Source organism: Nelumbo nucifera, chromosome 2 (genome assembly GCF_055504915.1).
Source record: "Nelumbo nucifera cultivar China Antique chromosome 2, China Antique-T2T, whole genome shotgun sequence".
In the NCBI taxonomy this organism is placed as follows: Eukaryota; Viridiplantae; Streptophyta; class Magnoliopsida; order Proteales; family Nelumbonaceae; genus Nelumbo; species Nelumbo nucifera.
The window spans coordinates 64,913,667-64,930,393 of NC_142650.1; the positions used below are offsets into that span (position 1 = coordinate 64,913,667).

At 34.8% G+C, this 16,727-nt stretch overlaps 1 protein-coding gene across 1 annotated transcript; it reads left to right on the top strand.

The window, feature by feature from the left end:
• The first annotated feature begins 6,393 nt into the window (after window positions 1–6,393).
• LOC104607624 (small RNA-binding protein 11, chloroplastic-like) lies at window positions 6,394–16,375 on the top strand. Its single transcript, XM_010273287.2, has 4 exons — window positions 6,394–6,627; window positions 15,787–15,855; window positions 15,940–16,046; window positions 16,133–16,375. Exons 1-4 carry the CDS (start codon window positions 6,492–6,494, stop codon window positions 16,238–16,240), a joined length of 420 nt encoding a protein of 139 aa, XP_010271589.1. The 5' UTR covers window positions 6,394–6,491; the 3' UTR covers window positions 16,241–16,375.
• Window positions 16,376–16,727: the final 352 nt, after the last annotated feature.

The window sequence follows — 16,727 nt, forward strand, 5'->3', positions numbered from 1 at the left end:
CAGAGCACAACCATATAAATGTGGGAAGATTTTGGAATTTTTTTTTGACTAAAATAGTCTTTTTTTTTTCAATTTGGTCCCTCTTATTATGAGGGAAAAACATGTAATTTGACTATTACTATTAAGTTCATTTTATCTCTCTCATTAAATCTTATATTTGAGGTATTACCTCTCATTCTCTCTCATTCACCTATGTTAAGGTATTTTGTCTTTAATCAATAAATTCCACCAATTAAATATATACACAATAAGTTTAGTAGCTAGTATGAAAACCTATGTTGTTTAAATACCCCAAAAATAAATATTTTTTTTTTCTATCGGGGTGGCAAATAACTATTTGGGTCAAATGGGTCAAACACAATTAGATACCAAAAGTTAAAAAATAGTTAAAATACAAAAAATAAAGAAGTGCTCTAAAAAACTTTTTGAAGCATATCAAATATGATATAGTTGTTGTGTACTAAACAAAAATAAGTATGATAAACATGAAGTATTTTTTATCGTTAATGGAAATAGAATACAAAATATGAAAGCAACATAGGGATGAAACTATTTGCTTCTTTGGGTGATAGGTTAGCGGTTCAACCATTAAGGTAATGTTTGGTTATGTTGTCATTTCATCTATTTCATTTATTGTGGAAATGGGCATAACACGGCATGGCAACGTATAGACGTCTGTAGTTGACATATATTTGGTTCTCTTATGTTGCTAACATTTTTAGCATAAACATATTTGGTAGCTAATGTTTCAAGTAAAGTTAGCATTTTGTAAGTACATTACGATCCATTTACATTTATTCAGAGTGATCATGCATATCTAACGATCTTAATAACATAGAATGCAAAGTCCAAGTTAGTATTCATTTCACACTCGGAAGTCGTTCGAAAGGGAAAAAATAGAACAAGCAACCTCATTACCTGCCACCTTTATATATGCAAAAAGTTTGTTATATTCTTTTATAGGAAAACCAAAAAGGAAATTTGTAGTTTGCCCCGATTTATAAATTTTTATTAGTTTTTTTTTTTTGTTTTATTTACCAAAATCTCAACCTATGATATGTAGGAAAATGGGGTCACTGTAATTTTGGAGGATAAGCTCTGAGGTGCGTCTGAAGACAATGTCTTTAGAATGTTATTTGCCCCCACTCAATTTTACTGAGTTTTTTGTTGGGTTACAGGCAAATCCATTCGCAGGATACAACAGAGCCTTGGGCGAGAATCTGCAACCAGCAAAATTGAAGAATCTCCGAAGAAACCTTCTGTGAAACTGTAGCAGACCGGATTGAGAGAGAAAGAGAAAGTGGATTTCGAAAATGTGTGATTTTGAAGTCTGATTCGTGCTCCTTAAATAGTTTATGAAGAGGTATGAAGAAAATGTAGGTGCTGGTTTAGAGAATGCACCTTGAACAGTCACGATTTCAAACATTGTGACTATTTAAAAAGTAATTAACAGTTAATGACTATTAACTTTGAATTGTGCCTCTTGATCACACCCGATCAAATCGTGACCGTTGATCTCATCAACGGTGATCAACGGTCAACATTGCACAAAAACCAAAGTTGTCCTTCACAAGCCACGTGGGTGCGCGCAATGTGCGAGCAAATTGTGCCTCTAAAGCACCTCATTGCGCCACACACATGCGTGTGCGCATGTTGCACGGTATCAAACCCCTATACTCTCCTCTACTATTTCTAAGGAGTGTAAATCAACTCTTATTCAAATACTGAAAACAAAGCTTATAATTTTCTAATGTGGGACAAGTTCAAAACTGAATTTTGTAAAAGAAAAGCTAATTTTTCAATCAAGTGTGCAGGTGCAATTTCTAATATAATTGACCAATCAAACCCATTGGATTTAATCTCTTGTGAGATTTAAATCCAACATGATATAATTCCCCTTGTACTTTGATAAATCCCCCACCTCTCATTGTTACTAACTGTACAAATCAATAAAAATTTATAATGTGAGGGAATCAATGAAAATCCAAAACCAAAAACAAGAGGAGAAGGTATCCAAACTGCATATATGTTTGAAGGCAACCATTGACAACCAGACAAGAAGAGGAGAATGAAAGCACCTTGTACAAAGAAACTATAATAGATTAATTATTTTTTCCAAAAAATATAATAACAGGTGGAGAAGATGATCATTGTCAATAACCATACTAGTGACTACAGGAAAGAAGATAGAAAGAACAAATAGAATAATGATAGAGGATTGACACTGCAATCATGATCACGACCATTCACACTCTCCCTTTTTCTAGGCCAAAAGCATGTTTGTTATCAATTACATTGGCTCTTGTCCGGTTCCACCAATCCATACGAGATTCATTTGGGATAGGTGTGAGGGCTGTATCCCCCATGGTTATCCTTATTTGTCTTGATTCTTGAATGAAGGAACAGGTGCTTTTTATGGATATTTTTTTGAGAAGAAAATTGTAGATTTAGAAAAATTCGGTTTCTGTCCTGAGGCTCAGCATACATATCTTCATTATTTCTTTAATTCTCAATGCATTATCAATGTTTGCCTTAGCAAAGATTATACAATCATCTACAAATTGCAGTATTGGGATTGTTGGCCCACCTCTCGAAGTTTTAAATCTTAGGATCTCTTTATTTTGTTGGTCCTGTTTATTTATGAGCCTACAAAGGGTTTCACTGGTGCACAAGACAAAAATGTATGGAGACAGTGGATCTCCTTGTCTAGTGGGAGAGCCATTAATTAATATCTGAGAAGACACTATACTTGTGCATTGCATAACCCAATTAGTCTACTCCTCATGGAATCCCATTTTCCTTAACGTTTTCTCAATGGAGCTCCACTCCAGACTATCATAAGCTTTTTCCATGTCTATTTTACATGCCATTAGATCTTATTTGCTCTTCTTTCTTTTCGTTGTATCCATTATTTCATGGGCCACCGGAATGCTGTCAATTATTTATCTCATCTCCCTGGCACAAAGCACTCTAAAATGGTGCTATTATTCCTCCTAGCAGGGGTTTTGGTTTATTTACTAGAATTTTTGCTGTTGCACAAACATATTGGTCTAAATCATTTAGTGGAATCCAAATTGTTAATTTTTGGGATTAATGCAAAATAGGTTTAAACCCTTGGTCATTCTCTGTGAGTGGAAAAAAAAAAAAGTTTACAGTGTCTTCCATTGACTTCCAAATGATTGACTTGCAGCATTTAGTCCATCAGGTCCAGGTGCTTTCGTGTCTCCCATAGATTTTACCACAATCCATATTTCTTTTGAAGTCACATCTTTAATAAGGGAGTCATTTTGTCTCTCTATAATTACCTCCTCTGGTTTTGCTAATACATTCTCTGCATTTGTCAATTCTCCTCCCTTAAATTCCCTCCACCTAATTTCCATTATTATCTTCTACTTTGTATATACGGTTCCTGATTTTTCTAATGAGGGTAGAAGTATGAAAATATTTAGTGTTTTGGTCCTGTAGTCTCATCTAGTTTATCTTAGATTTTTGAGCCCAAAACATTTTCTCTATTCAATTGTTTTTGGAGAGCTACCTCATTATTTACAATATCCCTTCTTTCAAGATTATCTATTAGTTTTTCTTGGACAATTTTCAATTGGTTCATTATGTTTTACTTTTTCTCAATGATATTCCCAAATTTTAGTTTATTCCATTTCCTGATTTCACCAATTGCATGTGCGATTTCTCTTTGTCCCTTTGAACCCATATTTCTCTGCGTTCACAAATTGGAAATAATTTGTCCCAGTTCAGAATTGTTTCCCCACATTATTTCAAATTTGAAGGGCTTGCCACCGAGGTCTACTTTTTGGCCTATGTGGAAAAGCATAAGAGTGTGATCCGAGCTCAAGAAGGGAAAGTTTTCAGTGAAAGCATAAGGGTAGCTGGTCATCCATTCCTCATTTACTAATGTTTTTTTTTTTTTCTAAATTTTCAAAAATAGAATTATTATTCCATGTGTATTTGGATCCTCTCATTTCTAGGTCCATTAAGTTGTAATCCTCTATGAGATTATTGAAGCTCCTTAGGTGCATGATTCAAGTTTATAGGCCATCCCCCACATTTATCCATTGGAGATCTCATAGGTCATAGCATTAAAATCTCTAATTACCATTCCTGGTAGATCATTTGAGTTTGCAATTTCTCTTAATATATCTCATGTGGGTCCTTGGTCTTTCCTATTTGGGGGTGCATATACAAAAAGAAAAGTCCATAGATAACATCAACATTACATTACATATATTATTCTAGCAAACTGACTTAATTACATCAGAAGGTTGAACTCTAGTTTCAAACATTTCTATAATAGCTGGGTGATTATTGTGTACTAGTTCTCCTACTTCTTGGTCTTTGGAGGGTGGGTCTTCCTGCCCCCCTAACATTCCATGCAAGTAGTAGCTCCATTAATATTTTTTCCTTCAGTCAAGTAGTCTAGACACATTTCCTCTATCATGCAGGCAATTTCCTTCCCTTTGTAACATTCATCAATGGTTGGGGCACGTGGCGCTGAGGTCACAAGGGAATCAATTTTGTTTTGTTCATCATTCTGGATGATGAACCACCCGGTGTTCATCTATATATAGTGTCTGTTATTTCTCCTCCTTCCTCATCGAAATCTTCATCATCATCCTCAATATCTTCAATTTCATCATCTCCCTCATTACCCTCAGCCATGTTCTCACTTTATCCTCACTGTTAGCCTTGCCTATGCCCATTAATTCTTCTAAGTTGGAGAACGATGAAGACTCAACTCACATCAGACTTTGGGAGTGATTTTATAAACTAATTACTGGTATGTATATATAGTTATAATTATTATTTACACGCAGTATAATTCTATAGAGTTTATAATTGTTAAATTATATTTATACATTAACAAATATGCACATGCTTTGTATGTGAAAATTTTAGATGATGATGATAACATTAACAATGTCTTTCCAATTCTTATTTATCACACTTTTTTTATTTAACATGATGAATATATAATATTAGAGTTGTGTTCATTTTTTTACAAAAAAAAATGTATTTTTTCATAAATTTTTGTGTTTTTACTTTTTGTAAATTTTTATTATTTAATTATGACAATAAGGGTTGGCATAATTGACTTGAAAGGTTGAACTATTAACCAACTATCGAATAGGAAAACGATTTTATTTTTGGATCAATTTTAAATTTTGTATTTCATTTCCATCATCAATAAAAATAATTCTTATATATCATACTTATATTTTTAATATGATCAATATAAAATATTAGAAATATGCCTAATCGTTTTCTACAAAGTTTTGTACTTTTCATAATTTTTTTTTGTATTTTATCTTTTTTTCTTACATTTTATTATTTGATTATGGCATTGAGAAATAACACATTCGATAAACTCATTCTATTTGGTTTGAATAAAAAGGTAGGAAAACATATACTGTATAAACTAATTACTTTTTGAAAGCCTTTTTTTTGAAAGCATATAAACTAATTACTAGTAAGTAATTTTTCTAAACGCTTTTTATTTTTGGGAAATTATCTAAAACTCACCATGAGTTTTCAGCATTTCTATTAAACTCACCACAACTTTTCAAAATGTCTAAAACTCACCATATTAGTAAGTTTTTATTTTCCAAAACTTACCTTCTTTTAGTTCACCGTTAATGCTTCTTAACAGAGGTTTCTACATCAGCATAAATAACAATTTTCATGACCAAATTACCCTTGGATGGCGAGTTAGAGGAAAAGGGTATTTTTCATGTTTTTTTTTTTGCATTTTTAGTGTGTTGTTATAATTTCCAATGCTTTTTATAATTTATGTTTTTTTACATTTTTCTATTTTCTACAATCTATAAACTTTCCTATATTTTTTGCTATTTGCAATTTCTGTGTTTTTCTATAATATTTGGTGGTTTTTTACAATTTTTATTTTCTGATTTTGTTTTTTCAATTTCTATAGTTTCTATAATTTGAAAATAATTTTTTTTTATTTTGTTTACAAATTCTATAATTTTTTATATTTTTTGAAATTTCTGTATTTTTATGTATTTTATATTTGAAAATATTATTTTGAATTTTTTCCTTTTTTCATGTCTAATTATTAAAATATACGTATATATTTTATATTTTTCTATGAAGGTCAAAATGGTAATATATTAACACCTGATAGTTTGTTTAAATCAAATTAGTGACATGGTGAATTTTAGACATTTTGAAAAGTTATGATGAATTTTAGACATTTTGAAAAATTGTGATGATTTTAAGAGAAATGGTGAAAACTCGCGATGAGTTTTAGACAATTTTCCTTTACTTTTTTCGTTTTAACCATAATAAGTTGGATGCGGATGTAGTTAAATCCGATCCGAATCCAATCCGGTTATAGCCCTACGTACTGGACTTTTACCCTGCAAGAATTTCGATGTTGTCACACTGACTATTCATGCCTTGCTCGACCAGAGAGGCAGAGACAGAGAGACTGCAAAAAAGAGCTTCAGTGGCTTACCCACATGGCCGCGTTTAGAGGAATTCCACGACTCATCAAGCAACTCTCTCGATTAAACCCTAACAATATTTCTCCTTCTCTCCTTCCTCCACCTTACCTTATCTCTCACAGAGGAATCACTTCCAAGCTTTTCGTTGGGGGTAAAACTCTCTCTCTCTCTCTCTTGCTGCTTTGTTTAATTACCTATGGTTGGATTTTTCTTCTATTTCATTTCTACATTCTTTCCTTTCCTCGATTATTTTGTCGTTTGTGAAACAAGAACTTAGTAGTCTCTGTAAAATCGCTGTTTCAGAAACAGAAAAATACTTAGTGACAAGTAATTGATCATAGTAGAAAGAAATGATGATTAGAGACAACTAACAAAGAAAAATTCTTTAAATGGAACCAAAAGATTAAATTTTAGATTTTGGGAAAGGGTATTGATTTTTAGAAAGTTAAACAAGAAAAAAGAAGGGTAATTAGGGAATAAAACTGTGGTAAAGGGTGACATGGGCGAGTATACTTGGGCTAAATTTCTTTTCTTTTTCTTCTTCTCTTACAGAAATTTCTGGTGCAAAATAAGAAATTTTATTTGGTTTGATCATGTTCTCTACTGAAAGACCTGAGAGTATAGGAACTTCACGTCTCACTTGAATAGTATAATGATAGAACATACCAATTTACATTGTCAATTTAGTGGGTTTTCTACTTTTCTTGAAGGTGTTATTCAACTCTTAGCTAACATCTCAACAAGTTCTTTTCTTGAAATTCAGCCTTGAAACTAATGGTAGTGACCCGGATCGAAGATTGAGTTTTCAATCTAATATATATATATATATAATTTTTTTTTTTTTGGGGGGGGGGTTACAAGAGGGAAGATCACTACAGACTACACTTCACAGGGCTTAGCACAGTGACCTTGAAAGCAATGCAATCCAGGACTAGCCAATCCTGCTTGTCAAGTGAGTTTTACTGCAATAAACTCTACTTCTAAGATGGTTGGCCCCTTGATTTCCTTCTTGGTAGACTTTCACCTCTATCTGCCCCCTTCTTACAATGCTTCACATATCTGTAATGGTAAACTGAATGTGCTATGGAATGGTATTCTTTTCCTACTAGCTGTCTATGACTAATTCCAAATCACCTTCTAACCATATTTGATCCGCCTGATCAATATTCTTGTCCAGTAATGACACTTCCCTTGTAACCAAAGCCTCAGCCAAATCTATGTTGGTTCTACCTAGGAGTTTTATCTTCAAATCAATAATTCTTCCATGCTCATTCCTTACAATACACCCCATGGCATCCCTTCCATGATTCCCAAATCCCTAACAAATGGATCAAAGTATACTTGATTGTTGGTGGTGTTGGGAGAGTCCATCAAACCACTACAGTATTTCTTCTCTTATGCAATTATTGCCTGTGATCAATCTTTATGAGTTTTAAGAATCCTGCCAACATTCTCTGGGTGTGATCCACTGTTTTGGCTAGTTTTGGGACGTGATTCATAAAAATGAAGTTATTCCTTCGGTTGCAACCTTCCACAAGAGAAAGGCAGCTTTTCCCATACCCAATGTCCTTTCTGATGGCTAGTAGTCTATTCCACCAATACACAATATAACCATTCCTCTTGGTTATAGAGATGGTGTTGGTTTGTTAACATCCAGATTTTCCTCACAAAGAGGTGATGATTGAAAGTTTCATAGACACTTTCTGGGTCTTCACTGAAATTTTACAACTAGACAGAATGATTGTTTTTTATCTAGTAAATATGAACTTGACAAAAAATGTCCATCACTATGATGGCTTGTGCTATGATATATTACTCGTCTTAAATTCTACTTCTACTAAGAATTCCTTAATTTTCATCAGAAGTTATGAAAACCAGGATGGCTCATCTTAATCATTGTCATCATTATAATCTTCCTTATCCCACCTTGGTAGGTTTAGTAGGAAAAATCTTATTCCTCCATTCCTTTCCATCTAGGACTGCTACTACTTTTCCTTTGTCACCAGCTAAAAATAGGTTCTTCTTTATAGTTGTCAAAGAAAAAAAAAAGGTTCTCTTTTGCCCTGCCTTTGTTCATTTTGAACCTTCAACTTGTACCATATAGCTCCATTTCCTATGCATTCAATGATCTTTGTTTCATATGGTTAGGTATGCCAATGGGCTGGGTTCAATCATAGTTTTAAAAGGTGGTGAGGCATACACCTCAATGCAAGACAGAGCTAAACCACATTGCTTTTGCTGCCTTATAATCATTACAAGAGGCTTACACCTCAATTTTGATGATCATATGCCCCATCTAGAAATCATCAAATTGACAAAAATAAAATAAAAACTAAGCATATATTAATGTGTGATCTTATCAAATATATATCAATGTGTGATACCTTCCAAAATTTTCATAGAAATAGAACAGTATATTTACACTAAAAAAACTCTCATAATATCTCTTAATAAAAAAGTATCACTTTGTTCTCCTATCACTTACTAAATATAATAATCCTAATGTGCCACATATGATAATATTGCATCCATTCATTTGCTTACCTATGAGATTTGATAGTGGAACCTGCCAATCTAAAAACAAAAAGTGATAGTTATGATTTTTTTAAATAAAAAATAAATATAAATAAAACAACAATTATTAATACAATAAGAAAATTGAACAAAAATTTCAGACTCTTTTTGTTCACCCTCACTTAAAAGCTATTTAGTTCCAACAAAGAAGTTGTATATAATGAAAAATTTACAAATTATTTCATATTGAAAAGTGAGGGTGACTAGGGTGGGCCTTGGCGCAATGGTTGGGTTTCTTCATTGTGACCTGGGTGATTAGGGTTCAAATCTTGGAAATAGCCTCTCTGTATGTGCAGGGGTAAAGCTGCGTACATCTGTCCCTCCCCAAACCCTGCATTGGGAGCCTTGTGCACTGGGCTGCTTTTTATTTGATATTGAAAAAGAGACTAGAATATATGTAAACTAAATAAAATTATTTGTTTAGGTAGAAAAGGTTACAATGCAAATAAAATTTCAAAAACATATGATTCATATTAAAAAAATACATATCTAATAAATAAGTAAATATATAAATTGGTTATGAAAAAAAATAAGTTGTATTCCTTAGATGCATAAAAATTACAAATAAATAAGTAAAAGATATTGATATATGAATGAATTAAGTGCAAATATTAATTTAAGTAGAGAAGGTTATAAACATAAAACAAAATATAAAATAAAAAGCATGGGATTCATATTAGAATGAATATACAAATTGGTTATAAAAGGAAAAAATTGTATGTGAACATGCATACACAATTACAATACATAATTAAATTGTATTTTACATATAATTTGAGGCTTATGCATTGCCATTGCCTTTAGCCTTTTAAAACCTTGGGTAGTAAACATGCCTTGACCTTACCATATTGGATTGAGTTTGGGTCAGCCTCAATTGGGTTTTGGGCTTGGTTCTGGTCAAGGCAGACCTTCCTTGCTGATGACCCATTAGCTGAGATGCTCACTTGGCATCCCTTTGAATATGGAGGTGTGGGATCAAACCCACATAACTGCTGGTTCATTGTGGTAAGGTCAGTGGACCTCACGTGCACCCTGCTCTGTCCCCATCCCTTAATCCCCTGTAATATGTAATAATGTGATACCAAAATAAAAAAAGGCAGACCTGCCCCAAACCCAATCTGCTGGCATCATAAGGCATAGTTTTTTTTTTTTATATATATTTTTGATAAATAAGCAAGATTTCATTAATAGAAAGAATAATTCAGTTACAAGCTTCCCATGGAAAGGTGTGAACTGTGTCCTCTCCTAACAACAAGAAGAATTCAAAAGATAGAAAACAGATTCAAACTACAGTTGGGCCCAATACAACCGTTCCCTGTTTGTCCCTTGCTTTGCAAGACAATCAGCCATGGCATTTGCTGATCTCCCCACTCATTGTAAGGCATAGCTTTTCTGTATTGTTATAGTTGTGATGTTGCTTATCTAGATACTTTGGTGTTGTGTTATGTAAATTTCTCTCTTATTAGAAGACCTTTTCTTGTAATGTAAACAACTTGTGGAGCATGTGATATTGCATTACCAACATCAATAGGGCAGCTCAATGCATGAGGCTCCCACCAGTGTAGGGTCTGGTGAGGGACAGATGTATGCAACCTTACCCCTGCACATACAGAGAGGCTGTTTCCAAGATTTGAACCCTGGCCACCTAAGTCGCAATGGAGCAATCCAACCATTGTGCCAAGGCCCACCCTTGCATGTCCAACATCAATAATTTCCTAACATGTAACTACTGCAAAAAAGATTTGTGGAGCATATGATAAGGGTAACTGATTTTTAGTAGGTTCATATTATTTTAAACCCTATGCCTATAGTGTGAGTACTTTGACCAATTTATTTTCCGTATTTTCATCAGCTACTGAATGATAGCAAGGTTCAATGGGTAACCTTTCTTTTTCCTGCCTATCATGTTGGCATGGGTGTCTATAGGTTCCAATAACACCATGTTGTCATGAGAAATTGAGCATTAGCCTTCTTGGTTGATCTTCTTTTCCTTTTGGATGATGATTCTGCAGGAGCAGTTATTGCCAACAAAATGGTATGAGAAATAGTGTGTTCATCATTCATTAGCCTAAAAACTTGAAAAGCTAAATTCTTTGAGTGCCTCAAACTTCGGGCAATGACCAAAAAAGATGGCAAAAGAGTCTTGGTAAAAGATGAGGAAATTAAGGAAAGACGAAAAAACTACTTTGAAAATTATTAAATGAACAACATGTAGAGAGTTTTAATGGGGGAGAGATTAATAACTCTAATAGTGTTAAAAATAGCATGTACCTTCGTAAAATTAGAATTACTCAATTAAAGAAGGTGCGGACTAAGATGAAGAACAGGAAGGTGTTAGGATCTGATGGGATTCCAATAGAAGTGTAGAAAGGTATGGGAGAAGTAGGTTTATTATGATTGGCTAAACTGTTTAATAAGATAATAAAGCAAAAGACAACTGATTAAAGGTTGGTCAATTAGGAGAGTTTTTTTTTTTATCAATAGGAGAGATAGAATTTTGGTAACTCATCTGCAATTTGCAGATGATATTTTAGTCTTCTGTGATGGGGATTATAGAGATGGAGTGGAAAACTTGAAGTTGGTAGTGAATCATTTTGAGAGGGTCTCCAATCCAATTTGAAGATTATGGACCTAAAGATTATTGGCTGGCATCAATTTTGAGGAAGGTGTTTTGAGGGATATGGCAGACTCTTTGGGATGTGAGAAAGGGGATTGGCTGCCTAAATACTTAGGGCTACCTCTAGGTGGCACACCCTAGATCACTTAGCTTTTAGAACCCAGTGGTGGAAAGGTTTGAGAAGAGATTAGCTGGGTGAAGGAATTATATTTCTTTGGGACCGAGAATAACTTTGACCAAATCCACCTTAGCTAACCTTCCCATCTATTATATGTTAGTTTTTAGGATGCCTCAAGTTGTGAGAAAAACTGAAAAGGTTATGAGAGACTTTCTGTGGGAACCAAGGAAGGAAAGAAAGATCACTTACTTAGATGGGAGAAGGTATTGAAGGTAGAAGGGGGGCTGGGGATTGGGAATATTAGAATGAAAAATTTGGCCTTATTGAGTAAATGGCTGTGGAGATTCCCAAAGGAAAGTGAGAGACTTTGGCACAATGTGGTAGCAAGTATCCATGGGCTGTCAAACAATGGATGGGATGCTGGTTGTCTTCATAGAGCTACTCTGGCTACTCCTTAGAAAGCCATCCATGATATTCTTCTTGTTTTCTTCGGCCACATCAGCTATGACTTGGCCTCAGGTCAAAAAATTAAGTTCTAGGAAGATATTTGGATTTGGGAATCCCCTTTGATGGAGATGTTTCCTTCCCTTTATGCTCTTTCCAATCTCAAAGGTAGACCAGTGTTTGAGTTTATTTGTCTCCTTTCTTCTCTTTCTGGATTGAATCGGAATTTGGGCTTCACTAGGAATCTTAGGGAATCCGAAATTCCCTTTGTGTCTGCTTTGCTCACCTTGCTGAACTTTGTGGTTTTAGGGGATGGTGGCTTGGATAATAGGGTGTGGACCCTTAATCCAGCTGGGCTCTTCATTTGTAAGTCTTTGTTTACCTCTCTTATAGCTTCCTCATCTTCCCCTTCTCCTTCTTTCCCAGTTAAGGAAATATGGTGTACTTCCATTCCTCCTAGAGTCGGTGCTTTCTCTTAGGAAGTGTTTCATGGCTGCATTAACACTTGTGATAAGCTCTAAAGGAAGAGGCCAAACTGGTACTTGTCCCCCAACTGGTGCTGCTTATGTAAGTTAAATGGTGAGACTGCATTTCATCTTTTAATCTCTTGTCTCGTTTTTGGCTTTATTTGGAAATGGTTTGCTTTGCTTTTTGGTTGTAGTTGGCCCCGTCCTGATAGCTTGGAAGGGTTGTTTAGCCCTTTTGGTTGCAGTTGTACAAAAAGGAGGGGCATGTTGATGTGGAGTTGTACTAGGGCAGCAGTGGTATGGACAGTTTAGGAAGAAAGAAACTCAAGAACTTTGGGGAACAAGGTGAGGAGTAAGGAAGCATTGATAGAGGTCATAACCCTAAAAGTGAAACATTGGGTCAAGACCTTGAATCTTTTCTTAGATTTTAAGGTTGATGATTTTTTTTCAGGTCTTGGGGGGTTATAGGCTTATAGCTGACTCTCTTCTAGAAGACAGATGGTAATAGTGGACTTCTCACCTCCATCTAGTGGCTGGTTGAAGCTGAACTTTGATGGGAGTTGTGTGGGCAATCTAGGCCCCTTTGAAATTGGAGGGTAATCAGGGATGAGGAAGGAAATATACGTGCTTTCTTCTCAGGCCCAATTGAGCAAGGTGATGTAGCCACAACAGCAGCTGTTTTTGGACTTGAGAAATCCAAAGAATTGGGTCTTGAAACCTTAATTATTGAAGGTGACTCCAAAATAGTTGTGGACTGGCTAAAGAAGGGGGAAGGAGTGTCTTGGCACCTAAGGAATGATCTCAGGTGGTTCAAATGGCTTTCTAAGGACATGTTCATTCAAGTTAACTGTGTTAGAAGATCTGCTAAATGTTTGGGGGATGGTCTACCTATGCAAGGGGTTCAAAGACAGACTATGTTTTGGGCTCAGTTGTAATACTTTGGGGGGTTTCGACACTTTGTGTCTACTTGTTTCTTTCACAATTTCTTGGTGTTTTGCTTTCTTATATTTTTAATAAAATTAATTTCTGAGTTGCTGATCAATAAAAAAAGCAAAAAGACAAAAGAAGATGCTTGATGATGGAGGAGCACTATTATGGTGCCTATATTTTAGAACAAAGGCAACACACAAAGTTATAATAATTATAATGGGATTAAACTCATGAAGAACACTATTAAGCTTTGGGAGAGAATGGAGCAAAGGTTACAATATGAAGCAAGTATACCAGAGAACCATCAATTTGGGTTTCTGCTAGGAAAATCAATTATGGAAGCTATCTTTCTTTTGAGGTGATTGATAGAAGTTTAGAGAGAAGAGGAAAGATCTTCATATGCTGTTTTATTGATCTAGAAATGCATATGATAAAAGCCCTAGAGAGTGAATATGGTAGATCTTGGAAAAGAAATGACTGTTAAATAGCTACGTGGACCTAATTAAGGATGTGTATGAAGGTGTAACAACCAATGTTAGAACACCTGTGGGAGAGAAGAGGAAAGATCTTCATATGCTGTTTATTGATCTACAAAAGCATATGATAAAAGCCCTAGAGTGAATATGGTAGATCTTGGAAAAGAAATGACTGCTAAATAGCTACGTGGACCTAATTAAGGATGCGTATGAAGGCGTAACAACCAATGTTAGAACACATGTGGGAGAGATCAAATTTTATAGTTACAATGGGTCTTTACCAAGGTTACTAAGCTCTTATTTATTTGCACTGATCAAAGATTAATTGACTAATATATTCAGGAGCAGGTTTCATGGTGCTTGTTTGTTGATGACATTGTTTTGATTGATGATACTAATGAAGGATTAAAGTTTTTTTGTGAAAAAGTAAGGTAATTGTATTAATGAGTATAACTGTAAACATAACAGCTATCGGTCCACAAAATGCTCCATCTACAGCCAGTAACTATACAGAAAAGCCAACAAAAAACTGGTCTCTCCGGAATAAATACAAGAGACACCCAACTAAATCAAGTAAACAAAAAACCCAGATCAAAATATTGATGATGAGGGATATGCTTAAAAGAGTCCTTGGTTGACAGCCAGGAATGTATAGTAGCCATTGCCCGAACCACCAACTCATCTAAGGAGCACCTTTGACCTTCAAAAATCTAAAATCCTATTTTTTCTTTCTTTTCACAAGGCCCAACACACCACATGAGGGATCATACACCACAGCACCTTACCCCTGTTGCTTAAGCCCGTCAACTTCCAAGAGAAAAGCAAGTCAGCTAGAGATTTGGGAAAGCACCACTTGACATTTAACAGGGAGCAGAAATGGCTGAACGGCAAATGAGCAGCCTTACAATGAATAAATAAGTGATCCACAGATTCATCTTCCTCACTGCACATCACACATCTTATGGATAAATATACCTTATAAACAAGAGGTTTTAAAATAAATAGAGAGTAAAAGAGAAAATATGCAATGCAATTTGTTTATTGGAAACGTCAACTTTCATTCAGTGAATCATAAAAGAAATACAAATCACACACTCCAAAGAGTTGAGTGCTGATCCCACAAAATATGACACTATTACAATATAGCCCAAAACAGTTCCTCCCTGGTTTTCCTTGTTTTTCTAGCACATGAGCCAAGCCATTAGCTGTTCTTCTAACCCATTTGAATTCTATATGCTATGTAAATTTAATAATAATAGTAGTGCTTATTAGGGTACACTTAGAATTGGAGACCAAGAGATAACTGAATGTGACCTTGTCAGGTACTTCATTTTGATAATTCATAACAAGGGAGAGATTGAGGATGTCACTCATAGAATTAGAGCAGGATGGTTAAAATGGAGAGTTGCATCCAAAGTCTCGTGATAGAAAATACCACTTAGATTAAAGAGAATGTGTATTCTGAGATGGATGAGTGGAAAAACTAAGAATGAATAGGGTAAGAAATGAATTCATTTCAAAGGAACCTAAGAGTAGCTCTAGTAGGTGATAAAATGAGAGAAAGTAGACATAGATGGTTTGGTAACTGTATTGGCAAATGGTTTCAACATTACATGCAGCTTTACTTTCTCTTGCAATTTGATCTGGTAGTTGCTCTGAATGTTTGTTTATGACCATTTTGCAGGGCTATCGTTCTACACGACAGAAAAGGCCTTGTCAGAAGCATTTTCACAATTTGGTCAAGTGATAGAAGGTGGTCCTTGTGTTCTTTTATGGTTTTAAGTCTTCAATTAATATTTTTAAACCATTCTGTTTTAACACACTCTCACTTTCCCAGCTAAAATAATCATGGACAGAGTATCCGATAGATCTAAGGGATTTGGATTTGTGACCTTTGCATCGGAAGATGAAGCACAGAAAGCCCTAACAGAAATGAATGGAAAGGTAACCTTTCCCTGTTTGGCACACCCCTTTTCATCTATCCCTGTGGTTTACAGAACTCAGGAATCATTGTGCGGGATTTACTGCAGGTACTCAATGGTCGGATCATATTTGTGGACAATGCAAAACCCAGATCCCGTTTTGATGATGGGATGCCAATAGCAAGAGGACCCCCTGAACCAACACCTGACACTTGAATTTCCTTGTTTCTTTTTTGTTTCTCATATAGTTGATTATTTGTTATATTGGAAACGAGTCACTTGTGTAAAAGACAAAGATAATGGCCATTGACTGAATACTGGAACATAATCTTAAGCCATTTATTTTTTTCATTTAGATTGAAAATTTTTGTTTTTTTTTTTTTGCACAAGAGATGGACTCCAGAGAACTCAACTAATTGAGACCTCAACCTTGTGATGTCCATCTAACCTACAAACTACAAAGTGCCAACAATGATTGTAATTGTGCTCAAAGTCATAAAAAACATTTTAACACTATAGGCCAGGAGCATGATTCTGAGTGTGCTGAACCACAATAAATTTCTTCAACATTGAAGACGACTAAAGGTGAATGGAAAGAATTTTATTCCTCCCTAAAAGAATGCAAATTATAGTTTAATTTTGTTCTGGGTTTTACCTTATTCTGCTTCAGGTCTTATTCTACTTCATTTGTATCACAATCAAA